General features: G+C 44.3%; 1 protein-coding gene across 5 annotated transcripts in view; it reads left to right on the top strand.

The window, feature by feature from the left end:
- Positions 1-26,061, top strand: part of myt1lb (myelin transcription factor 1-like, b) — a 232,504-nt gene that overhangs the window by 135,208 nt on the left and 71,235 nt on the right. For all 5 annotated transcript variants that reach the window (XM_052145864.1, XM_052145863.1, XM_052145860.1 and 2 more), the window contains exons 5-6: positions 8,931-9,316; positions 15,444-16,478. In XM_052145864.1, coding sequence (XP_052001824.1) covers positions 8,931-9,316; positions 15,444-16,478 — 1,421 coding nt within the window. The remainder of the gene's footprint in view (positions 1-8,930; positions 9,317-15,443; positions 16,479-26,061) is intronic.

Here is a 26,061-nt window from a genome sequence, read left to right as displayed (position 1 = left end):
AGAAGTAATCCAAAGTATTTAGAATACGTTACTGAACTTGAGTAATCTAATTGAATACATTACAAATTACATTTTACAGCATGTATTCTGTAATCTTTAGTGTAATTCATTTCAAAAGTAACCCCCAACCCTGGTGATAGCTGTGCAGTTTGTAAACCTGTTAGTGTGTCTGGCTCCCATGCCAGGGATCGCCAGTTTGAATCCTGCTCGGGGCAGGTTAAAAAGGACTATTGACTCTGGTGCCATGATCTGGATGGGAGTGAGGTTTAGGGGGGTGAGTGTAACAGTAGCCAGCTGGTATGTGATAGCTGTGCAATATGTAAACCTCACTCTCCTGGCCTTAAGAGATGCACTAGTGACCGAGGCTAGAGGCCAAGGCTTTTGTAGTCTCCTTGCTAGCATGTCCGACTCCCATACCAATGATAGCCGATTCGAAACCTGCTCGGTGTGGGTCGAGTAGGACTGGTGACACTAGTATAGCAGAAATTATAGACTTCACCTTTAATCATTAGTCTATTATGTTATTTCAATTAAAATCAGGAAGATAATAAGACAATGTGCTACACTCATTTCACAAATATTTAATTTGAAATGTAAAAATTAATCCCAAATTGAAATCTAATCGAACGAAGAGCTTGTGAATTGGAATCTAATCTGATTGTGATGTTTTGCAATATATCGAACATTTCATATTATGATACATATTTAAATGTAAATGTAAAAAAAAAATGCTACCGTGAAAAACTGTTAATTTGTTAATTGGTAGTTACCTAACCATTTACAATGAACAATCACTTTGAAAAACACAAAAAGTCCTTAGTGTGACCAAGTTATTTAATATATTTTGTAATATATATATTTTTTAAATATTTATGTTTCTTCTTAATTTTGATATTAGTCGAGTACTTTGGGGCCTTTTGTTTTTACATTTTACATTTGTTTTTTACATTTTGTAGTTCCAGTATAGTTTGATTTATTAACATCATTTAACCATACACATATATGAACCCTTTGGAGCTATCTGGTTTTCTGCAATTATTGGTCATAAAATGTGATCTTATCTTCATCAGTCACAAACAGTTTTGGAAATAATGTGTAATAAGTAACATTCGTTATGTTATCAGATTACTTTTTTTGAATAAAATGTCTTTTATCTTTTATATATCTTTTTATTTTAGATTATAATATCTGAGTTACTTTTTAAATAATGTGTTGCTTTTGTACACCTCTCCTTTCGCCTTATTGCGATAAATCAGGAGTAAAAGTGTGCAAACATTGGGAGGAGATTTAGTGCATAATGGGCATTGTAGATCTAGAGAGTGGGAGGCCTGATTACCAGAGATGTACAATGAAGTTACAGTATGTTTGCGCATGATGGGTATTGTAGTTCTAGAGAGTATGAGCCATGCTTATAAGCGATGGGCAGAGCACAACAAGTCTTCTTTTAGCCCACTAATTTCTTTTAGAAATTTATGTTTTAAAAACTGTTAAATATTGCTGGTAAAGGAATGCAAATCTGCTTCAGTGGAATCCAGTTGTTCTCATCATTTGCAGCAGTTTTTTTGTATGTACTGGAACTCACTTGAGCAGCCATCATAAACTTTGATGTTGTCATAACAATCACAGCAAGAGTTAGGAAATGTGTCCTCATAAGGCAACATTTTGTCAAAAAAGTAATATTCGGGTAAGTGAAACTTTGATTCTCGCGATTGATTCATATAGGCTGCATTTAAAAGTGTGTAAACACACATTTTCATGGTATAATATAGCACAGGCATACACCGGGAGAAGTCTTCTTGTGTCCACGGCATGATTACACAGATTCATACAACATGGAATGATTGCTGACTGTTTGTGCATCTGAAATGCTTTGTCTTAAAGTTGCTCGTAGCTACTTCTCTAGGATCAGTTTGCATCCAAACTGCTCTGTGTTAAAGCATTTAACATTCAACATTCAGTTGAGTGAAACATGATTGATTCATGTTGAAATACATGCTGCATTAAAGGATCAATAAACACGTTTAGGCAGAGGGATTATAAGACTAGCCTTCCACTGGTCATGGCATGATATACAGGGTGAAATACTCGCTCAATTCTCTGATATATGCAGCCAAACTGCTCCATGCTAGATCTCCTCATAACTGGGAGAATAGGATGAGAAAAGCTGGCTATGTGTAGTGAATGAGGCAGCAAAGGCAGACGAGGAGGTGCGGATCCAAACGCAGTTATCTTTATTGACTAAGTAGACAGGCAAAACACAAAGGAAAACCCACAATGGGGAAACAAAACATAAGCTAGAAAACTCAGGCAGGAGGACACATACCAGACTAACAACATACAACGACAGACAAGGAGAGAACAAGAAGCAGGGCTTAAATACACAGGGAGTGATGACTAAATGGGACACAGGTGAGAACAATGAACAAAATGGCAGATGATGATGACAGGTGGATACTGGGAAGTGTAGTTCTTTTAACAACAGACTAGTGAGACAGTGGAGCTAAACAAGGGACAAAAGTGAACCTATGGAGTGCAAAAGTGACAAAAATGGTAAACAAAAAAGGTCAACAGTGAAACAAGACAAGGTAAACATAACAGAGCCCCCCCTCAAAGGATCGGATTCCAGACGATCCTAAAGAACAAAAGCCAAGGACAGAAAACCCACAAAAAACAAAATGAGGGCATAAGGGGCAGACAGGCAGACCGGGGGGGGGTACAAGAACAAGGCAGTCCAAGGGGCACAGAGGGCAGGCAGGAAGTCCAAGGGGCAACGAGGGGCAGACAGGCAGTCCAAGGGGGCAACGAGGGGCAATGAGACGGTCCACGAGGGCACAAAGGGAAATGAGACAGTCCACGGGGCCAATAGGCAGTCCCTGGGGGCACAAAGGGACAGGTTTGGGGGCCAGGGAGGTATCGACCGGGCAGGGACAGGTTTAGATGGCCCGGGGGCTGGCTATAAGGCAAGGGCCGGGTCAGGGGGCCTAGGAGGAGGCCACAGGACTGAGGCCGGTTTTGGTGGCCTGGGAGATGGCCGTGGGCCCAGGGCCGGTTCAGGGGACCTGGGACGTGGCCACAGGACAGAGGCCGGTTTTGGTGGCCTAGGAGATGGCCATGGGGCAAGGACCGGTTCAGGAGGTCTGGGAGCTGGCCACAGGGCAAGGATAGGTTCAGGAGGCTTGGGACCTGGCCGCAGGGCAAGGACAGGTGCAGGAGGTCTGGGAGCTGACCTCAGGGCAAGGACAGGCTCAGGTGGCCTGGGAGCTGGCCATAGGGCAAGGATAGGTTCAGGTGGCCAGTGAGCTGTCCACAGGGCAGGGACAGGTTCAGGAGGCTTGGGAGTTGACCACGGGATGTGGGTAGGCTTGGGGGACCTGGGTGGTGGCCGCAGGATAGGGGCCGGCGGAGCCGCGTGAGGCGAGCCAAGGAGGACTTCAGAGGTGGAGCCGTAGAAGACTTGGGAGGTGGCGTAGGCAGGACCGTGGGGGGCTTAGGAGGCGGGGCCGAGGGAGGCCCAGGAGGCGGGGCCGAGGGGGGCCCAGGAGGCAGGGCCGAGGGGGGCGATTGCGTAGTAGGCCCAGGAAGTGGAGCCGTAGAGGACTTGTGAGGTGGAGCCAAGGAGTGCTCAGGGGGCAATGCTGAGGATGGCTCAGGAGGCGGAGCCGGTGAAGGAGCCGGAGGCTGGGCCGAGGGAGGCTTGGGAGGCGGAGCCGGGAGAGGCGGAGCCGAGTAGGAACTAGGAGGCGTCGGAGGCGAGGCTGAGGGAGGCTCCGGAGGCGGAGCCGAGGGTGGCTCTTGCGGCGGGGCCGAGGGAGGTAGCGCCGTAGGAGGTTCTTCAGGCGATGAGCTGGAAGGCTTCGGAGGCGGAGCCGAGGAAGGTGGCGCCGTAGGAGCCTCTAGAGGCAAGGCCCTAGGAGTCTCTGGAGGCGGAGCCGCGGGAGGCTGAGCCGTAGGCAGCTCGGGAGGCGGAGCCGTAGGAGGCTCGGGAGGCCGTAGGAGGCTCGGGAGGCGGAGCCGTAGGTGGCTCGGGAGGCCCGAGAGGCGGAGCCCTGGAAGGCTCGAAAGACTTGAGGGGTGGAGCCGTAGGAGGCTCTGGGGGCGGAGCCGTAGAAGGCTCGAGAGGCCCGAGGGGCGGAGCCCTGGAAGGCTCGAGAGGCTTGAGGTGCGAGAGCCCTAGAAGGCTCGAGAGGCGGTCGAGGCTACAGGCGCTGGCTCAGGGACGGTCGAGGCTACAGGCGCTGGCTCAGGGACGGTCGAGGCTACAGGCGCTGGCTCAGGGACGGTCGAGGCTACAGGCGCTGGCACACGGATATCTGAGGCTACAGGCACTGGCTCATTGACGTTTGAGGCTATCGGCACTGGCTCACTGATGTCTGAGGCTACAGGAGCTGACCGTGGCTGACGAGGGCTCAGGCTCGCTGACCGTGGCTGACGAGGGCTCAGGCTCGCTGACCGTGGCTGACGAGGGCTCAGGCTCGCTGACCGTGGCTGACGAGGGCTCAGGCTCGCTGACCGTGGCTGACGAGGGCTCAGGCTCGCTGACCGTGGCTGGCGAGGGCTCAGGCTCGCTGACCGTGGCTGGCGAGGGCTCAGGCTCGCTCACCGTGGTTGACGTGGGCGCAGGCTCGCTCACCGTGGTTGACGTGGGCGCAGGCTCGCTCACCGTGGCTGACGAGGACTCCGGCTCGCTCACAGTGACATGCGTGGGCTCTGGCTCGCTCACAGTGACATGCGTGGGCTCTGGCTCGCAGACCGGGGCAGGCGTGGGCCCTGGCTCGCAGACTGGGGCAGGCGAGGGCTCTGGCTCGCAGACAGGCGAGGGCCGGGAGGTGGACGCCTGTCTTCTCCTCCTCCTCCGGGCGGACGACGTTGGCCGTGCGGGTTCAAGGGAAGCCATTGGCATGGGGGGTTGTTCGCTGACAGGAGGGGCTGGTGTGTCAGGGAGCGGTGAGCTGCAAGCTAGCAGGGTCATTTCCAGGTAGTCGCGGAAAGTGCAGCCGGGCGCTGCCTGTGGCACCCGCTCCCTCAGCGAGGGGTTCAAGCTGTCCTTGAAAAAGACCATCAATGCAGAATCCGGGAAGTCAGTAGCGTTCGCCAGGAGGAGAAATTAGAGAGCGTGGTCAACAAATGGGTGGTCTTCTTGCTGCAGGTTGAGCAGCCGACATTTGGCCCGAATAGCTGCTGGATCCATGTGTGTGGTCTGTTGTTCTGTAGTGAATGAGGCAGCGAAGGCAGACGAGGAGGTGCGGATCCAAACGCAGTTATCTTTATTGACTAAGTAGTCAGGCAAAACACAAAGGAAAACCCACAATGGGAAAACAAAACATAAGCTAGAAAACTCAGGCAGGAGGACACATACCAGACTAACAACATACAACAACAGACAAGGAGAGAACAAGAAGCAGGGCTTAAATACACAGGGAGTGATGACTAAATGGGACACAGGTGAAAACAATGAACAAAATGGCAGTGATGATGACAGGTGGATACTGGGAAGTGTAGTTCTTTTAACAACAGACTAGTGAGACAGTGGAGCTAAACAAGGGACAAAAGTGAACCTATGGAGTGCAAAAGTGACAAAAATGGTAAACAAAATGGGCAACAGTGAAACAAGACAAGGTAAACATAACACTATGGTTCAGTGGCTGCAACCAAAGTACTACATGGTTTGTGTACACAGACAAAATGTCTTAATTTCTTAAATGGTAAATGGTCTGCACTTATATAGCGCCTTTTTAACATTAGCGGTATTCAAAGCACTTTACACTGCGTCTCATTCACCCATTCACACACACATTCACACACCAATGACGGCAGAGCTGACATGCAAGGTGCTAACCTGCCATTGGGAACAACTTGGGGTTCAGTGTCTTGCCCAAGGACACTTCAGCATGTGTAGTTGTGTGGGCTGGGAATTGAACCACCAACCCTGCGATTAGTGGACAACCTGCTCTACCACCTGACCCACAGCTCAGAATTTAGAAAAATTATAAATTTTTGTTATATAATAAACAAATAATGTGATTTGTGGAACATTTTTATGACATTTTGGTACCAATAAAAACTATTCCATTCAAGTTATAATAACATGCATGTTTGCAGTAGGCTGCCCGTAGTACGCAGCATGGATCAACTCAAAACAAGCTTTCACTAAGATGACTTAAGTGAAAAAAAAAACAATTATTCATCAGACTTATTCATTGAACAGGTTACGTTGGCATTCCCCACTGCAAATTGTCTCAAATTGACTCTGAAATTGCCGATGGGCAGCGCATATGATGACAAATGATGCAGGTTCAGATGGCTTATTAGTATGGAATGCATAGCATAGCATAGAGAGATTAGCAATGAGAAAAAAAAGTAATGCAAAAAAAAAAGTAATGTAAGTTAAGACACCTTTGGGTTGAGGCCAACCTCAACTCAACAAAACCTCCCCTCCTAGGACAAACTCTCTTCTTCACTCTGGGCTCTTGCTCTTCTCTTAGCCCTTCTGCGGCTGGCTTTGCTTAGGCACACTTCTGCCCAGGTTCCACAAAATATAGAGTTCTGAAAAACTCGAAATGTAAAGTTCAGAGGAACTCATCTCTCCTCTTACACATGTGACAAGGAGTCACGAGTCTCCCTTCCGGGAGTCCTCATTTCAAAGCCCCACTTGATCATTCCAGCACCAAGCTATATGGCGTCCACAATCTTAACAGAGGTCCAAAACATAGATGAAACAACCTGAACTTTCTATGGACCCAGCCAAAGAACCAAAGCAACGCAAGGAAATGCAATGATATGCAAGTACACATCCAGGCTTTTGATAGAAATTGCTAGTGTTAAATTTAAATAATTTGGGTAACCTGATTGCAAATTGAGGTATACTAAATTAAGATGGATATACTAAGATGGATATGGGCATGGTCTATAAATAACATAAAGTTACATTTTCTATGTTATAGATCATTTCCATTCACCTTCTGTTACAGTTCACTCACCAACCTGGTTTCATCTATGTGTGTTAGTTAGTTTGATGTTGTAGATTCTAATTAAAGTATTGTTTGTAATCAAGGAGGTATACTGTGGTATATTTTTATAAAACATCTTGTTAATTGATTCTTAAATGTGTACGCTCCATGCTCAAACAATATTTCAACATATTTGTGGTATTATTTTTAATGGCCATGAGAATATTATTACTCTAAAGAGTTAACAGATGCATCATATCAACTCAGTGGGGCAGAGTGATGAGCCTTATACTTTAATTCTTTCAATATTTCCTGACTTAATCATAATTATATTCTTGAGCTAAATCCCTTAAATATAAATTGTGAGCAGACACAACGAGTGTGTGGTATATTTAATGTTAGAGAATTTTGTTCAGATTTCTAATCTGATCATTTGTCATTTATCCTTCATATAATGGTAGTCGTACCTGCCACAAAGTCTCTAATCATAATGCTTCCTCCACCATACTCCAACATTGGGATGAGGTTTTCATATTGGTATGTCGTGACCTTTTTACACCATACATAGTCCTGTGTGTTCATCCTAAAAAATTCAACCTGAGTTTCATCAGTCCACAAATTTTTTTTCCAGAAGTGTTGTTGAGTGCCAAGGTGATCTTTATCAAATTTCAGGTGCTAGTCGCTTTGGATAAAAGTGTCTGCCAAATGAATAAATGTAAATGTAGGTGTGCAGTATGTTTTTGTTGGGAAGCAGAGGCTTCCTTTGTGGTGTCCTGCCATAGAAAGCATGCCTATTTTATGTTTTCTGTATAGTACGTAGACTCATGAACAGAGATGCTAACCAGTTTCAATGATTCCCTCAAGCTGTCTCTCAAGGGTTCTTTATCACCTCACTGAGCATTCTGCGGTGTGCCCTTTGAGTCATCTTGGCTGGATGGCCACTTCTAGGGAGAGTAGCCACAGTACTAAATCATCTCCATTTATAGACAATTTGTCTAACTGAGGACAGATGAATATCTAAGCTTTTTGAGACAACTCTGTAACCCTTTGCAGCTTTATGCAAAGCAACAATTCTTGATCATAGCTTTTCTGAGATCTCTTTTTTGCAAAGCAAAATGTTTGAGTGCTTTGTATAATTCAAAGTAACTCTTACCCACAACTCCAATCTCATTTCATTAATTGAGTTACAGGTTTGCCAATTCCTTACTCTCATTAGCTTTTGTTGACGTCATTAGCCACATACTTTTTCCAACCACCACGGTGAATGTTTGAATGATCTATTCGATATGTACAAGAACAAAACAATAATTTGTGTGTTATTAGTTAAAACAGATTGTGTTTGTTTATTATTGCAACTTAGATGAAGATCAAACCAAATTTATACATAAATGCAGGTAATTCTAAAGGGTTCACATACTTTTTCCTGCCTATATATATATATATATATATATATATATATATATATATATATATATATATATATATATATACAGTGACAGTGGCAAGAAAAAACATATATACATACAGTTTTGAACTATAAAATATACAGGCACCAAAATGACATCCCGTAATTACTGAAACATGGTCACTTTTATTTTTTGTGGTGAATTTTTGACAACCACAGCTGCAGGTGTTTTAGTTTTTTTTACCATACATTTATTTATAGGATTTCTTTTTTGTTTTTTTTTTACAGTGTATACTTGAAAATATGATACATATTACAACAATACATTAACTGCATTTTAAACCTTCATCTAAACACAGTGTTGGGTTTGAAAACTTGACATTGGGGTTATTTTTTAACTATTGATTGCTATTTTGTGTGTTGTCATTGTGCCTGCTCTATATTTCCTAATTCTAAAAATACCCCAGTGTGTGGGGCATCAATGACATGCTCTGGTCTTGTACTAGCTCGACTGTACTAAAGCCCAGCAAATCGAAAGCCAGGTTGTTAATTGCCTTTTCTTATCTCTTCTTGTCCAGTGTGTATGGCTGCCCTATCTCCAAGAAGAGGAAACCCCTGGAGAGTCATGTCCTGGAGCCTTCACCCAAGAGAAGGCTCTTTTTAACGGTCACAGACCAACAGCCAATGGAGAAATGCCACAGACATGACAAAATGGAGGAGATGGAAGAAAAAGAGGATGAGGTTCAGGAAAAGGAGAAAGACGAGGAAGGGGAGGAGGAATATACAGACAATGAGGACCAATATGAACAGGAAGAGGTTGAATTGATTCATGGGGAAGAGGAAGAGCTAGAACAGGAAGAGGAGGAAGTGGTGGAAGAAAATGAAGAGGTAGAAAGAGAGGGGGAGGGAGAAGAAGAGGAGGAGGTAGAAGAAGATGAGGAAGACTATGAGGAGTTTGTTCAAGGTAAGGGAATAAACAGATCCACATAGCTAATTTGTTGAATATCGTAATTTGGCTCAAAGTATTCATTTTGATGAGATTATTATTTTTGGGTTTAGAAACCAAAATCAGATCTGAAAGTGATAGGAATATTGGACATTGTGAGTCTGCAGAGGGGTAGCAGGAGGTAATTTGGCTGTTGGACATCTTTGGGAAAAGGTCACCGTAATTTGAGGTGCAGTTGGATGATTTGGCTGTGCCCTTCAGTATGATCTCAGTATCAGGCTAAAAACAGCTCTTTCAACATAGAGGCTCAGTTCCCAAACACACTGTCCCCTCAGCACAGCTTACTGAAGGTTGAGTTTAAAAGCAGTCCTCAGTTGTCCTAAAATTTTAAAAACACTCAAATTAACTTTGACGACTCCACACATATTTTGAAAAACTCTGATCAACATTACGAGGCATATTCTGTTGCTGAGTGTATCTGGTCTATTCTCAGCAAACTACTCTCAAGAAAATTGCTCTTTTGCTGAACATGACGTGTTTAAAATTTGTTTTCATTACTTAAATTTACTATGTAATCTCAACACAAACACTGTAGAAAGGACCCAACAAAATGAGATGTCAACAGAACTCAAATCTCTAATTTCTTTATGTTCAAAATAGTGAAAGTGAATGTCAGCATGCTAAATACATGCTGTTTGTAAGTACTACAGAGTGTAATTCAGAGTGTAAAAAATTTCTATTTTTCCTTTACTAGGAAATATGATATAAAAAGAAATTATCACTTAGATTTTTTCCCCATATCAGTGAGTCCCATGAGGCAAATTTAAGTTTAAATTTGAAAGTTTAAAGTTTAAGCATAATGAAAAATCGAGTACAGACAATGTAGATAATGAAAGGCTATTTGAATTTGACTAAAACCAAAAATTAGGTGGAACGCTAATTCTTGTTTATTATATATAACCCATTAAAATATAAAATGCAGCATGATAATTTGCTCATATTCCATGCAAAAATAAAATGAATGGTTTTATTTAAAAAAAAGAAAAAAGAAATTTGCTTGCATTGTCGACTAGGAAACCTGATTTACTAGGATTCCAAACAAAAGGTATTAATTTGCTTGTGCATTCTATCAAACTGAGTGTACTTAGTGGGTGGGGGTGATTTACTAAGAATAAACGCATATGAAAATATGTTGGACACTTCCAAAGGAGGCTTTTGCTAAAGTTAATTGTACCAATTATAACCATACCTCTCATTTACTGCTTTTACAAAATAAAATGTTATTTATTTTAAATGTTTTTTATTTGATGTATTGTTCATAGGACATTTATTATAAATGGCATTTATAATGGTCTTATATTAATACCCGTGTCTCTTCTATTAAAAAAGTTCCCTTTACAAAAAGCTTCACTACGATGCTGCGCTGCTAAGCGCTAGGGGAACAACTCTAGCTGTGAACCGAGCTGAAATAGTGTGTGTAACACGTCAATGAACATTGACCGGAATTTATAGCCTCGGCTGATGTAATCATTAGATGCACCTGCAGCCAGGCTATAAATGGATATGTCACTAGGTGTCGTCAGAAACTCTTTTTTCAGAGCGATTCTGTTTCTGTGTGTTTCACAAACCCTGTCAAAACTTTCTTTCCTTTGTTAGGAGTTAGAATCAGTTAGGCAGTGTGCAGTGAACGTTGTTCTCTTATTCTCTTCTGTTTAGAAAATATTATATATATATTATATATATATTTCTAAAAAAGAGAGAATGACTGAAAGCCGCAAACGGTGCGTGTTCCCCTCTTCTCGCTCTATAGCTGAAGACGACACACATCAGTTTTTGCTGTTTGTTTGGGGGTAAGAGCAAGCTGCTCTCGCGTTGCAGCAGGGCGGGTGCGAGCACTGTGATTTGCTTTAACAGGCAGAGTGCGTCGTGCTCGCCTCTCTTGCTTCCAGGAGTCAGCACTCATGAAAAAAAGAAGAGTAAGAGAAAACCCTGATGGTCTTGCGGCTAGATTAGGGGGTAGCTCCCCTCGGGACGGGGCGCGTGCTTCACTTCACCTCTCCCGGTACCCCCTCGAAGCCCCTCCATTCCCGCCACCTCTTGGTGTTTCGGGTTGCAGAGGCTTCCGTCAAAATTGGGTGTTTTCGCTGTTCCTGCATTTTATTCAGGACGCGAAACACTCGACAACCCCTCAACAGGAAGTGTTAAAATCGTCTTAGCTCATCTGTTTCTCTGGGGTTGAGGCTCAACGCCAAGAAAAGCGTCCTCTCTCCCACTCAGAACACTGTCTATCAGGGCATCGTATGGAGTTCAATCACAATGCGGGCACAACTGTCTCCCGCTAGGATTTAGTCCATTCAGCAAAGTCAGGCTAGGTCAAGGTTGCACTGTTATCAGTATCAACGATTTCCAGGTCTCAGGGCGACCACGTCCACGGTGATCCCTCTGGACCTTCTGCTCATGAGACCGTTTTTGTTGTGGCCAAAAGCCTGGGGATTTCTTCCAAGGGCCAAAACCCCTAGGCTAAAAAGGGTTACGCGCCTCAGGCTTCGTTCCCTTTCTATGTGGTTCAGACCCCGGTTTTCTGCCTTGGGTCCCACTCTAGGTGCGTCTTGTTGTCGCAGACTGCTAACGACAGACGCCTCCCTGACGGGCGGGGTAGCGGCCTTAAGTGCTCGTCCAGCTTAAGGGGATAGGAGGGTCGTCAGCTCGGTTGTCACAGTCACTGTCTTGGGTTGATGGCTGTATTTCTGGCCCTGAAATACCTCCTCCTGAGGCTGCCATGTCTTGGTGCGGGTGGACAATACAGCGGTAGCCTCTTACATAAATCATCAAGGAGACCCACGTTCTTGTCAGCTGTATTTCTGACACGTCGGATTCTCCTTAGGGCCCAGGGTAAGCTCCTGTCACTCAGGTCAGTTATATCCCTGGATGCCCGTATACGGGAGCAGATTTACGGTCCAGACAGAAAATACCAACGGGGGAGTTAAGAACTCCACCCTAAGGTAGTAGTTGCCCAGAGTTCGCCAGCAAGGGTTTTTGCCTCTTACTGATAGCACCGCGCTGGCTGAACAGGGCTTGGTTCTCGGAGCTAATCTCTTCCCTCGACGGCTCGCCTTGGGCGATTCCGAACAGGAAGGATCTTCTATCTCAGGCACAGGGCAATATTTCATCCCTGCCCCGAATTGTGGAATCTTTCATGTTTGGCCTCTAAGGGTACCAACTGAGGGACACAATGCTTTCTCCTGAGGTTATCGAGACCTTTTTAAATGCCGGGCTTTTTCCACTTGGAACAAGTTTGGGTGAGATCTTAGGGCAGAAGAGGACCTCTTTGCCTCTATGAATAGCGCAATGTCTCCTCTACTTCTCCCTGAAATCACCCAGCCCCCTTGGGTCTGGACGTTAAGACACATACATGACCCAGAATGCGTCTGTATGCATTTCTTTCCCCGGTTTCTCTGCTCCCGGGAGTCTTGGCGATGTTCACCAGCAAGGGTCTTGCCTCCTATTAATGGAGCTGCGCTGGCCGAACAGGATATGTTTCTTGGAGCTAATTCCTCTCCTCGACGGCTCGCCTTGGGCGATTCCGAACAGGGAGGACCTTCTCATCCTTGGCCCGAATTGTGAAACCTTTCATGTCTGGCCCCTAAGGGTACCAAATGAGGTTCACAGGGTTTTCTCTTGAGATTATCGAGACCAGTTCAAGTGCTAGGGCTCCCTCCACTTGGAACTGATCTGGGTAGATTTTACAGGGCATAGCGCAATGTCTCCTCTACTTCTCCCCGAGTCGCCCAGTCCTCCCCGGAGGGGCTGATCGTAGTAACGCATACATAGCACAAATGCGCCTGCATGCGTCTCCTTCTACTAAAGTTCTTATTACAGAACCAGCTTACTGACAGTTTGCTTCAGTTCTGGATTTTCTGTAGAAAGAACTGTCAGCGGGCACTTGCCTCGCCGCTGCCAGGTTCTATGTGGCTACTGCGGTCTGCCACGGCTTGGTGAGCGGGGTGCCCTCAAAGAGGCATCCTCATTATTGCCCGGGCCTACGGGGCTCGCGGTCAAGCTTCGCCAGTAAGTTTTAGGGCGCACTCTACCAGAGGGCTCTCCTCCTTGGCTAGAGGTCTCCCTCTGCAGCAAGTTTGTGATGCGGCAGGTTGTCCTCTCCGCACACATTCATTAGATTTTTATAGTTTGGATGTTTTGCCATTCCGGGCTCTTATGCCCTTGAGTCGACATCTCAAGCTCATGTCTGGACAAGTTTGTGATGCGGCAGGCTGGTCCTCTCCGCTCACATTTATCAGTTTTTATGACAAGTTTGTGTTGCGATAGGGTTCTCTTCGCACATATTCATCGAACTTTATGGGTTAGATGCTTTGCTACTCTGGACTCTTATGTCCTTGAGTCGACATCTCAGCTCATGTCTGAACAAGTTTGTGATGTGGCAGGCTGGTCCTCTCCGCACACATTCATCAAAATTTAATGGTTTAGATGCTTTGCTACTCCGGGCTCTTATGCCCTTGAGTCAACATCTGAAGCTCATGTCTGAGACCTCTCGCGTTTTTGTGAGTACACTGCACAACCGTAGGGGTCCGGACAGCCCCAAGTGCGGCGGCATGGGTATTGCGTTCCCCTAGCCCTTAGCAGCGCAGCATCGTAGTGAAGCTTTTTGTAAAGGGAAAGTCTCGGGTTACATGTGTAACCCTTGTTCCCTGAAAAAAGCGGAATGAGATGCTGCGCTGCTTTGCCGCACTGGGACGTCCCAGGACTCCTCTTCAAAAAGAAGTATCTGACGACACCTGGTGACGTATCCATTTATAGCCTGGCCGCAGGTGCATCTAATGATTACATCAGCCGAGGCTATAAATTCCGGTCAATGTTCATTGACGTGTTACACACACTATTTCAGCTCGGTTCACAGCTAGAGTTATTCCCCTAGTGCTTAGCAGCACAGCATCTCGTTCCACTTTTTTCAGGGAACAAGGGTTACACATGTAACCCGAGACGTTTTTGATTGCAACTGCGGAACAATTTAAACTGCAATAATCTTTACAGTGGTTCAACCATGTGAGTAATGCACACAAAAGAGACACAGAAGACATAGCAGTTAAAAGCAATGTTTTTAAACTAGAACAATAGGTTTAAAAATAGGACATAATTTGGACAAAAAAAAATAAAAATTCTGCATTTTATTTTGCACATGCTGGAGGTGCACCTAAAATTGTATATAATTTTTTTGGATGCCTGCAAAAACTACGTTAGTAGATCAGCTCTGACATTTTTTGTGTGTGCTATCAAGGTTTTATCAAGATATTGAATGTGTCTCAAACCCTAGTGAGTTGACATGCTGCTTTTACATGGGTAGTTGTCTACACAGAGAGCATCTAAACTGAATTATTAACTTTTAGTTACTGATTGTGTTTTTCATAGGCAGAAACTTCCTTAACAGCGTATTGAGCAACTACTGCAGTATTACCCCATAAACAGACCCCATTTCTACCTGGCATTACGATGCATCTTAGGTAATCCGATCACATGTGGTTAGGTGAGACACATCTATGTTTATGCCTGGTTGCTTAAATGCGGCTCCTGTGACCACTTGTGTTTGGATTTGGAGGGGAGGGTCTCTGTTTCATGATAACATAAAGCAATCCCTATGTCTGTGTGTTACTGCATGATATTAAAGCACAATAAAGTCAGAAAAGAAACAGAAAGTGTGAAAATAATTGAGCACTGTTTCTCCCAGATACGGTGGAAATTTAATCTAACCACAAATGCAACATGTCAAGCAGAATCATAATTTTTTTAGTGTTTTACCTGTATTGAAGGAGCTTCAGGTGTTCGATTTTGCCATCTGTGTTGATATCAGACTCACTAAAGAAGATCCATGAGGCTCTCATGGTTGTGTGTGTATCCACTATTTTAATACATTTGTATGTGGTTTCAGTGATCCAATCACAAAACGTTTTAGTCTCTGTTCAGACCTGTATTTAGGGCTGACCACATGTGACCTGATCACCCGAAACACATCTTAATACCAGGTGGAAATGCGGTCATGATGACTATAATACTGTATATAATACTCTTATATCTGTTTAACTGCTACATGTACTGCTATAGGATTAAAATATAATGTGTTTGTCTCTCACAGAGAGTAACCAAATGAATTGGAGTCCCACCAAACCAAGCCTCGTCATGGAGAAGGACAATAACAATAATGATGAATATGACAACTACGATGAGCTGGTGGCCAAATCTCTGCTTAACCTCGGCAAAATCGCAGAGGATGCCGCTTACCGTGCCATGACTGAGTCTGAGATGAACAGCAACTCTTCAAACAGTGCTGAAGAGGATGAGGAAGATGAAGATGATGAGGAAGATGAAGAAGAAGATGAGGATGAGGAAGGTGATGAAGGCTCAAGGAATGGTGAGCTAAGTGTAGATGTCAACAGTGATGTAGTGAGGGAGACTGTGGACTCCCTGAAACTTCTGGCACAGGGTCACGGAGTTACACTCTCAGACAATCTCCAAGACAGTCCATATCAGGACGATGACAGGCAGTGCAGCAACATTAATGGTATTGGACTCACTGGTAACTGTGGGCAGGGTAAACTCACCAGTAATGGTCATATGGTGGAGAAGAGTGATGAGGAAGTTTGTCTGAGTAGTTTAGAGTGTCTTCGCAACCAGTGTTTTGACTTGGCACGCAAGCTAAGCGAGACCAAGCCAGCCGAGCGCTTCCACAATAACCAGCAGGTGCATCAACTCTATCAGGAGGCCCACCATCAGCATCAGAACCCTGAAGAACATCGGATCCTTGAGCGCAACTACTCAGACATGGTGAACCTGATGAAGCTGGAGGAGCAGCTCAGCCCATGCTCCAAGACGTTCTCCAGTTGCGCTGCAGAACACAGAGGCTTCCACGACTGCGATGAAGACACAACCTCTGTCACGTCAGACCGCTCGGAGGATGTGTTCGACATGACCAAGGGTAACCTGTCTCTGCTGGAGAAGGCTATAGCACTGGAGACAGAGCGGACCAAGGCAATGCGGGAGAAAATGGCTTCTGAAGTGGCCAGAAGAGAGAGACTGCATTTGCATGAAGACGGTTTGAGGCATCGCTATGAAGAGGAGCGGAAGAACCGTCTACACCATGGTGGCCTAAAGAAGCCCTACTATCTTAAAGGTAATTTCATATTTGAATGATTGTATGATTCAAAATACTGCACTGTTTATCCTGTAAGCACTCGATTTAGTGATTATAAACTGGGTCTTTGGGTGGAAACTGAAACAGGCAACATGGCAATTTGTCCCCCATTTGTGTCACCATGGCTAAAAACTTGTATAAACATACATACTGAACACATAGTTACATTAGTTACATTTAACTCTATTAAGTCTTCTAAAAACATCTCTCCTGGCCGGGGAGTGTTCAACCTCCAGGCATCTCTAAGGAACCTGATAATCAAGTCGTGCTTACCCAAAGACTTGCCGTCTACTGCGTTGTGGTGGGCCACAATGGCAGCAACATATACCTTCAAGGTGGAGGGGGACAGCATCCCCTCCAACCTCTCCTGCAGGAATGATAGCACTGACCCGACTGCGCACCTCTACGGGTAGAACACCAATTCGTGAACAAGCCCAATTTCAGGGCGTAAAGTTTTCTGAGAGAGGGAGCTCTGGCTTGGTTGATTGTTTCTACGACAGCAGGTGGTAGGCCACTTAGATCTTCCACAACCCTCCAGGGACCAGACTTGGAGGTTCCAGGGGTCTGGGTGCGAATGCCAGAGGGTGCCCTATCCCTGACAAAGAAGGTCCTTCCTCAGGGAAATTCGCCAGGGAGGGGCTCGAGATCCGAGAACCAAGTCTGATTGGGCCAGTAGGGGGCCACCAGAATTACTTGTTCCTCGTCCTCCCTGAGCTTGCACAGCACCCGTGCAAGAAGGCTCACTGGGGGAAATGCGTACTTATGCAGCCCCCGGGACCAGCTGTGTGCCAGTGCATCTGTCCTGAGGGGAGCCTCCGTTCGGGCAGTGGAAGGTCTCTCGGGAGGCGAACAGGTCTACCTGTGCCTTGCTGAACCATTACCAAATCAGCTGGACCAATTGGGGGTGAAGCCTATACTCTCCGCTGGGCTTACCTTGTTGCGACAGCGCATTTGCTGCCACGTTGAGGCTGCCCGGGATGTGAGTGGCGCACAGCGACTTGAGTCGCTGCTGGCTCCAAAGGAGGAGATAGCGGGTGAGTTGTGACATATAACGAGAGTGCACGCCGCCATGGTGCTTTATGTACGCTAACATTGTGGTGCTGTCTGAATGGATCAAGACGTGCTCTGCCATCGAGGGTAGTCAGAGCGGATGAGCGAGGAGGTCGGTTGCTGGCAGTAAAAGGTGCGCTCCACGACTTCGTCAGCTTATCATGCACCTCCGGGAAGAAAGGAACCCGCGGGGGGGGGCAGCTGGAGTGGCATTCCTTTTTAGGAAGGAAAGCCTCGACCGCAACGTTGCCATGGTAAGGTTCTCGCAGTGACAACACGAACCTGTGACCATCAGGAGCGTAGAGAACTCGAGCACATCCAGGAACTACACAGGGGCGGAAGGGCATCTTTATAAAGTCGCGTCCTGAAAAGGACGTTAAACGCCGCTGTGTACTGTATTGCTCTTTTAGAGAAATAAACTCTTTTAAGAAAATATTATCTTTTATAAAAGCGCTGTCGAAGCACCCAGGGGCAAAGCTGCACTGCTGTGCAGAGAAGGAGAAAGCCGCTGATATGCGCTGTAGATCCAACAGCATATGCTCTTTCAAGAGATGAAGTGAACAGGCTTGTGAATGCAGCTCGCTGATCACACAACCGGTCGGCTCCGAAAATAAATTCTGAATGGACAGACGCATTTCCCTCCCTTTATACCCATATGTCCGGCGGCGGGACATGCAAATTCTGTCTGCCAATTTCTCATTGGCCTTTTCTCAAGTTCAGAGATGCGCGAGGCTCTCAAGAGAGACCCCTAGTGTCGCTTCTTCTACATAACGTCGAAGTGAGCGACAGACGGGGAACTAAAGCTGTCAGAATTAACATTTTAATTCAATGCCTTGCAATACCGATTCCGTTAATACAGCATAAACACTCTTCGGAAGGGCGCTTTTCAACACTCAGAAAGATTCATAATTCATATTGAAGGAAAATGTGGAATGTGGAAAATGTTGATTAAGCATTATATTGTTAACTGTTTTTTTCTTTTCTATGATGGAAATACATGGCTTTTGACAGGACAAGAAGTACTGTATATATAGTGTCAAATTTCAGCACTTTGCGAGTAATCACCATTAACTACTAGAAAATTATGCAATTAATCGCGATTAAAACAAATAGCTAAAATGTACTTTTTTAATGTTTACAGTTTTATTGGCCTTGTAAAGCTCTATTTTCAATGAGGTTATAATAGAAACAAGTTACTATAATTCAAAAAAAATTTATAATGATTTTTACATGTGTTTGCTGAAGTTTCCTGGTTAAATGTGCACTAGAGGCGCTAAAACAACAATGACTTTTATTAATTTTTACACAAATCACAAATAAAAATAGCAGAATATCAGTTCATAAACACTTGATTTTCTCCCTGTTCCTCACTCAATGTGATCTTACGACATCTAAACACTTACTATATCACATTATTTGTAAGCTGTTACATTTGAACGTTTGCTCTACATTATCAACTACATTTACAAGCTTGTTCAAGCTAGATAAAATTGTGCAGTAGCTCAACTGATAGAGTGTTTGATTTTGTGATGCAAAGGACCAGAGTATGAGTCCTGAATAGAATGAAAGTTGACATGTGAGCCGAAAGTGTCATAGAAGCCCCATAAAATGATGTGTTTTATATCTCACATTTGCTTTGATGACACTTATCGATTAGGTTTAGGTTTAAGATTAAGGGAGGTAGGTTTTGTTGATTTAAAACATGAAAGGTCAGCTCATGTGGATAAGTTAAGTGCTCTTGTATGTTACTTTGCTCTGAAAGAGGATCCCACACTAACCCGAGGTCAAGCTTTCTCCAACATCTCCATCCCTGCGCTGCAAGCAGCAGTGGCTTAATGTTGTTCAAATAGGCCAGCATGGCCACATCACAGGCTAAGCTTGTCAGGCATAAGTAATGGCAATCTGCACAGCCGAGAGGACAGCAAATCAGCCTGTGCTCGTGCTGCCTATTTATAAATCCTGAGAGCAGCTCTGCTTGGAAATACAGCTCTGGCTCTGGAGGTCAAGCGTGGAGCACCGCACAGAAAAATATTCCGGGAAATTATTCAGTGCTGCTTATTCCGAAGAGTTTTCAAGGAGCTTTACTATTTTAAAAATACTATTTTGTTCTCCTTTTTAGCATAAACATAAGGCACACACTTGAACATGACTGAAAATTCTGCTATTATTTACTCACCCTCATGTCATTCCAAACCCATATGCTTTTTTTTTTTCATTGAACAGTTTCTTCCATATCTTCACATAGATCATATCCATACAATAATCATCCAAAGTGACAGTGGCTTTTAAGCTTCAAAAAGGACAAAAAACAATAAAGCAATATAAAATTGTGAACTCATGCACTATATTCCAAATCCTTCGAAACCATACATCTTTGTGTCAAGAACAGTCCAAAATGTAATTCTTCACTGAAAATGTTCACTTCAGCTGTAGCTTTCAAATCAAATGTGCTGCCTAGGGCACAGTTTTGCTCCGACGACCAAATGACAAAAAAATGATTGGTTCTCAGTCGTGGTCGACCAGTATGGGTTTTTCAATGGCCGATGCTGATACGTAGAGAGCAGGATGGCCAATGACTAATTTAAATGCTGATAAACATAAGACAATTCAACAACAGCAAATCAGATGCCCACAGAATTTCTAAAGTGAAACAAATACAAATCTATGCAATATCTTACTCAAATTTGCATAAACTTGAAAAGTAAAAACCTTACACAAGCTAACACGATTATTGGCCGATGCAGATAATCACAAATGGCCATATATCATCCAGTTAATCATGATAAATCAGTCTATAACTAGTCCTCAGGTGACCAAACGTCATTGATGTTCAATTTTACATGATTTGTCTACAGCCATATTTGTTTTACCAAGATCTATGATTTGGAAATCATTTTAAATAAGGCTGGGCTATAAATCGATATTTATCTGAGAAAAAAAAAAGATTTCAATACTGATGATAAACATTTGAGTCATTTTCGATATTTAGCCTAAGTTCTTCATCTAGACAATCAGATCAGGTATTTGTTGTTAAAATCGTAAGCAATTCGGCAAAGTTACTCACACAATTATCTAGCTGAATCACAGTCATAAAATCAGCCTGTTAGGAAGTATTAGCAGGCAGCCCTGCTGTCATGGAAACCAGTAATGAGGCCAGATGAGGCTAGGTAGTGGTGAACTAGCAACTAGCTATCTAGCTGGTATGATATCATTGTGTCCCGAACAAGACTGCACTGACAATACAATACAGCTATCTACTGAAATAAACAACTCCGGCATCAACACCAATGATTTATGTACAATATAGTAAAACAATTTATACAATAAAAATATGATCTGAAATATGATTTTAAGTCTTTTTGACAGCCCTTTGCAACCCTATTTTTATTTTATGGAAAACAGCAGCTCGGACATTATTATACATTTCTCCATTTGTGTTCCACAGAAAAAAGAAATTCATATGAGTTTGGATAGATATGAAGGTGAAATAATGACAGAGTTTACATATTTGTGTCACCTATTCCTTTAAAACACATGAAAACTTTCATACACTGCTCTCCACAGCACGCTCGAAAGGACGTTTGGCCAGCATGCACGGCAGACACTATCTCTCTAATGGCAGAATAATGAGAGCCGCTTGGCCATTACACCGTGATAATATCTCGCCACAGCAGAGATAGCGGCAGACGCTGCCTGCCTACCCAGGGGGCATTATGATTTATAAAAAGTGTGGAGGCCTGACAGTTATGGAAGGAGCTCTTCCTTAAAAAAGGCATGGGGCGGAGATGGAAATTGAACAGTATCAGTATGACCGATTATGAACGACAGGACCACTGACTGCACATTAATTATCCTCAGACGCTATGGTAATGGAGCCCATTTGCTATGCAAAGCATGCCTTGTCCGGAGCTACAATCAATATCCAGCTCTTTCTAATATGTATTCCACTCAGCTGTGCTCTTTCCCTCTATAACTTGTTTGCTCTCTCTTGGGTTGCTGTGAAACATCTGCAGAATAATCACTGGAACCAGGGCGTTTGTATGAGGATATTCATGCCTGTATGTGTTTATGTGTGTTACACTGTTAGAACATTAAGGGAGTGTTCTGACTGGGTTCAATAAAACTTCATCAGAAGCATCAGTGGCATAATGTTGATTACTTTGAGAAAATAATTCTCAGTCATCCTTGTTTTTGTTTTGTTTTTTAAAACGCAAAAATCACATTTACAGTAATGCACTTACAATTGAAGTACAATAAACTGAGCCAATAATCAGCTATTTTAAAGCTGAAATGTACAACTTTTTGTTAAAGCACTTTTTACATAGTCAGGACAGGAGTTGAAAGATTGGATATAACTCTGTAAAGACAATGTCAGTAAACGATTCTATAACACTAGTCATGTTTAAGTCTTGTGACTGTACATTCAAAACTTTGTATCTTAATGTTTATTGCATTTCCCTGTTTACTTCTGCTGTAAGTACCTTACTGTAACCATTATCTTTTACACTGATGAGCCAAAACATGCCTAATATGCTGTTGGTCCTTAGTATGCCGCTAAAACAGAGCCAACCCACTGAGGTATGGACTCTACAAGACCCCTAAAGTTGTCCTGTCCTGTAAGTTGGTCCAGCACATCCCACAGATCCTCAACCGGATTGAGATCCTGGAAATTTGGAGTCCAGGGCAATACCTTGAACTCTTCATTTTGTTCCTCTAACCATTCCTGAACAATGTGTGCAGTATAGCAGGGCACATTATCCTGCTGAAAGAGGCCACTGCTATCAGGGAATACCACTACCATGAAGGGGTGTACCTGGTTTGCATTGATGTTTAGGTAGGTGGGACGTGTGAAATTGACATCCACATGAATCGTCGGACCCAGGGTTTCCAAGCAGAACACTGGCCAAGCATCACACTTCCTCCACCGACTTGTTATCTTCCCACAGTGCATCCTTGTGCCATCACTTCCCAAGGTATCCAGTGCAAACCTGCACAGTCGTCCACATGATGTAAGAGAAAACGGGACTCATCAGACCAGGCGACCTTCTTCCACGGCTCCAAGGTCCAGTTGCTCATGTTCCCACTCATGTGCCCATTTTAGGCACTTTTGATGGTGGACAGGGGTCATCATGGGCACTCTGACCGGTCTGCGACAACGCAGCCTGATTTTCAGCATCGTGCGATACACTGTGTGTTGTGACACATTCCTAATGTAACCATCATTAACATTTTCTGTGACTTGTGCCACAGTAGACCTACTGTCAGTTCAGACCAGATGGGATAGCCTCCGATGCCCTCGCACAACGATGAGCCTTGGGCGCTCAAGAACCTTTCACCTGTTTGTGGTTTGTCCCTCCTCGGACCACTGCCGGTAGGTACTCACCTCTGCTGACCAGGAGCACCCCACAAGCCTTGCCATTTCAGAGATGCACTGACCCAGTCATCTGGCCGTAACAATTTGGCCCTTGTCAAAGTCGCTCAGGTCTTTACTCCTTCCAGTTTCTCCTGCATTCAACACGTTGACTACGAGAACTGATTGTTCATTTACCATCTAATCTACCCAGACCTTGACATGTCGCATTGTTAGGAGATGATCAGTGTTATTCGCTTTACCTGTTAGTGGTCATAATGTTTTGGCTTGTCAATGAAAAAACAATCAATCAAACTCAACCAATGGCATGGGTTTGGGGTGGTATTAAGTGTCTAAGAAATGCAAGTCGGTGGGAGTATTTGAGAAACTCAAGTTCGGTGATGCTAGTGGCACAGAAATTGCACACTTCACAAAACTGAGGGCTGGGTCTAAAGTATTTTCTATGATTTTCTTTGAGCCAGGAGTTTGGGGCTTATCAATTGAAGAATAATGGCAGGAACAAATTGGTATTGTTTATAATTCAGCTTTACTTGTGGATTTTAAGTGTACAGTTTAGTAGAGTTGGGGTTCTCGAGTTCGGACATGGACTGGAGTACGAGTCACGAGTCCAATTTTAATTGACTTGGACTTGTTACGGACTCGGATGCATTTTTAATCTGACTTGACTCGGACTCGAGGCTTTCAGACTTGGGATTTTTTACAAGTTTGACCGAATCCATGGCATTTGAGATGCAGTGAAATACAAACAAGCAAATAAATAATGTAACATAGGGTGACCATACGTCCACTTTTCCCCAGACATGTCCTCTTTTTCCGACCTGAAAAAAGCATCCGGCCAGGATTTAAAATTGCCTCTATATGTCTAGGATTTGGCTTTGTCTTCATATTTTCTATCATACCTTCTGTGTATTTGATACTGTGCATCAGTTTTCACACATATATGTTCTTACGTGTGATTCTTCTGGCTGAGAGAAGCAGTGTGCACTCTTTCAAAATACTTTTTAGTTCTCTCACCCACATGCGAGCTGTATGTGTGTGTGGGAAAGAGATTGCCATTCGCCAGTCGACCTTTATCCCTCTGCCGCTCTCATCCAGAAATATCAGTAACGTAAGTACACTTTAAAAAGAATGATCCCCAACTTTGAAAATTATTAAATAGAATACGTTTTATCAGACTCACGCTTACTACGCAAAGTCAAAGTAGTTGTGAAGGTTAAAATAAGCTTAAAATATTGATGTCGAGTTCATGGTTACAATTTTAATCCAGATTCTTGAACAGATTAATATAGACTCGGCCTGTTATGGACTCGGTCTTGAGTCCGACTCAGCCCCTTTTGGCTTACATTTACATTTACATTTATTCATTTGGCAGACGCTTTTATCCAAAAAGACTTACAAAAGAGGAAGAACATCAGCGAATCATCTTAGGGAGACAGTGGTACTTCGACAGTGGTAATTCGGACTCTACTATTCAAAGACTCGGACTCGACTAAGGTGGACTCGAACCTAAAACTACACTTTACTTTGTATGCTGTGGCAGGCGGAGGGCGGGGCCGGGTCGTGATCCTACTCACCCGGTCCCGTATTAGGCTAATCAAGCCTCCAAGAGGGATAAAGGTCGACTGCAGAGGATCGTGCGGGAGAGAGAGAGAGAGATCGTTTACGGACATGTCCGTCATGTGTGTGTTTGTCTTTTAAGTTTGTCATTAAAAATATTATTTATATTATCAAGCCGGTTCTCGCCTCCTCCTTTCCATTGATCGCTTTACACTGGTGCCGAAATCCGGGAAGGATGAGGGATACGGCGTAGTAGAGTTCTCGCCACTACCGTCCACCCCAATGGAGCAGCCGCGGCAAGGGGAGAAGGGGCTCTTAACCGACCGCCTGGAGCATTCAGGGCCGCTGCCAGAGGCGCAGGAGTCGCCTACCGGCCACTGAAATGCAGCAGGGTTTGAGACCGCTGACCGCGAGCGGGGAGAGGCTCGCTGCCAACCGCCTGGAGCGGGAGAACCGCTGCCAGGGGCGGGGGAGACCCCTTCTGTTCCCCGAGAATGCGGCGGGACATTCTGTCCCCCAGGGGCTGGAGGTCTGCCACTGATCCGCCCGGAGAGGCGCAGCTGTCGTCCGATAGAGGGTGGAGGAGTGGCCGAGGAACAAGCTGCGGCGTATAGGAGAACTGGCGAGTAAGAGGTTTTTTTATCTCTCTCTCCTCTCTCTCTCTCACTCTGTGTTGGCCTTTTCCCTCTCTTTTAAATTTTACAGTATTTTTGGGGGGGTACTACACTGTTACAGGAAGTACCCCCCCAGTTTAATTATTTCTGTTTCCCTCCACTTGGGAGGGGGGTGTACGTCATGCTGGGGGCTCCCCAGCCTGAGAGAACGAGTGAGGAATTCGGCAGGGCGGAGGGCGGGGCCGGGTCATCATGTGTGTGTTTCAATGGAAAGGAGGAGCTGAGAAGCGGCTTGACAATATAAATAATATTTTTAATGACAAACTTAAAAGACAAACACACACATGACGGACAGGTCCGTAAACGATCTCTCTCTCCGGCACGATCCTCTGAAGTCGACCTTTATCCCTCTTGGAGGCTTGATTAGCCTAATACGGGACCGGCCCCGCCCTCCGCCCTGCCACATATGCATTTTTGTACTGTTTATGAAGCATATCGATTATGCTTTTCAGAAAATAGATAACTGGTTAGTTGGTTTGTGTGGTGTCAGTTATATGCAACAAATCTACATTTTCCATCATAGTATTGTACACTGCAGTCTGCTTTCAATCTTGGCTAAATACAGCCTCCTCTTTCATTCTTCTCTGTTAGCTCCCTATATACCTTTCTGTTTAGGGCTTTACTTTGAAATAGAATGCAACATGATGCCAGTTACTAGGTTACTCCACCCTTACATTTTAATCAGTGGTAACTGTAGCCAACATACTTACTTTTCTCCCATGATCTCTCTATTTGAAAGACAGCCAATAGCCCTAGATAGAAAACATGCCCTCTGCAGTGGATATTTACATTGGCAAAAAAAAGTATGAGAACCTTTTGGAATTACCTGCATTTATGTATATGTTTCTCTTCAAATATGTTTGATCTTCATCTCAGTTACAATAATGAACAAACACAACCTGTTTTAACT

This window comes from Xyrauchen texanus, chromosome 16 (assembly GCF_025860055.1).
Source record: "Xyrauchen texanus isolate HMW12.3.18 chromosome 16, RBS_HiC_50CHRs, whole genome shotgun sequence".
NCBI classification, from domain to species: domain Eukaryota; kingdom Metazoa; phylum Chordata; class Actinopteri; order Cypriniformes; family Catostomidae; genus Xyrauchen; species Xyrauchen texanus.
This window is presented reverse-complemented; position numbering and strand designations above follow the sequence as displayed.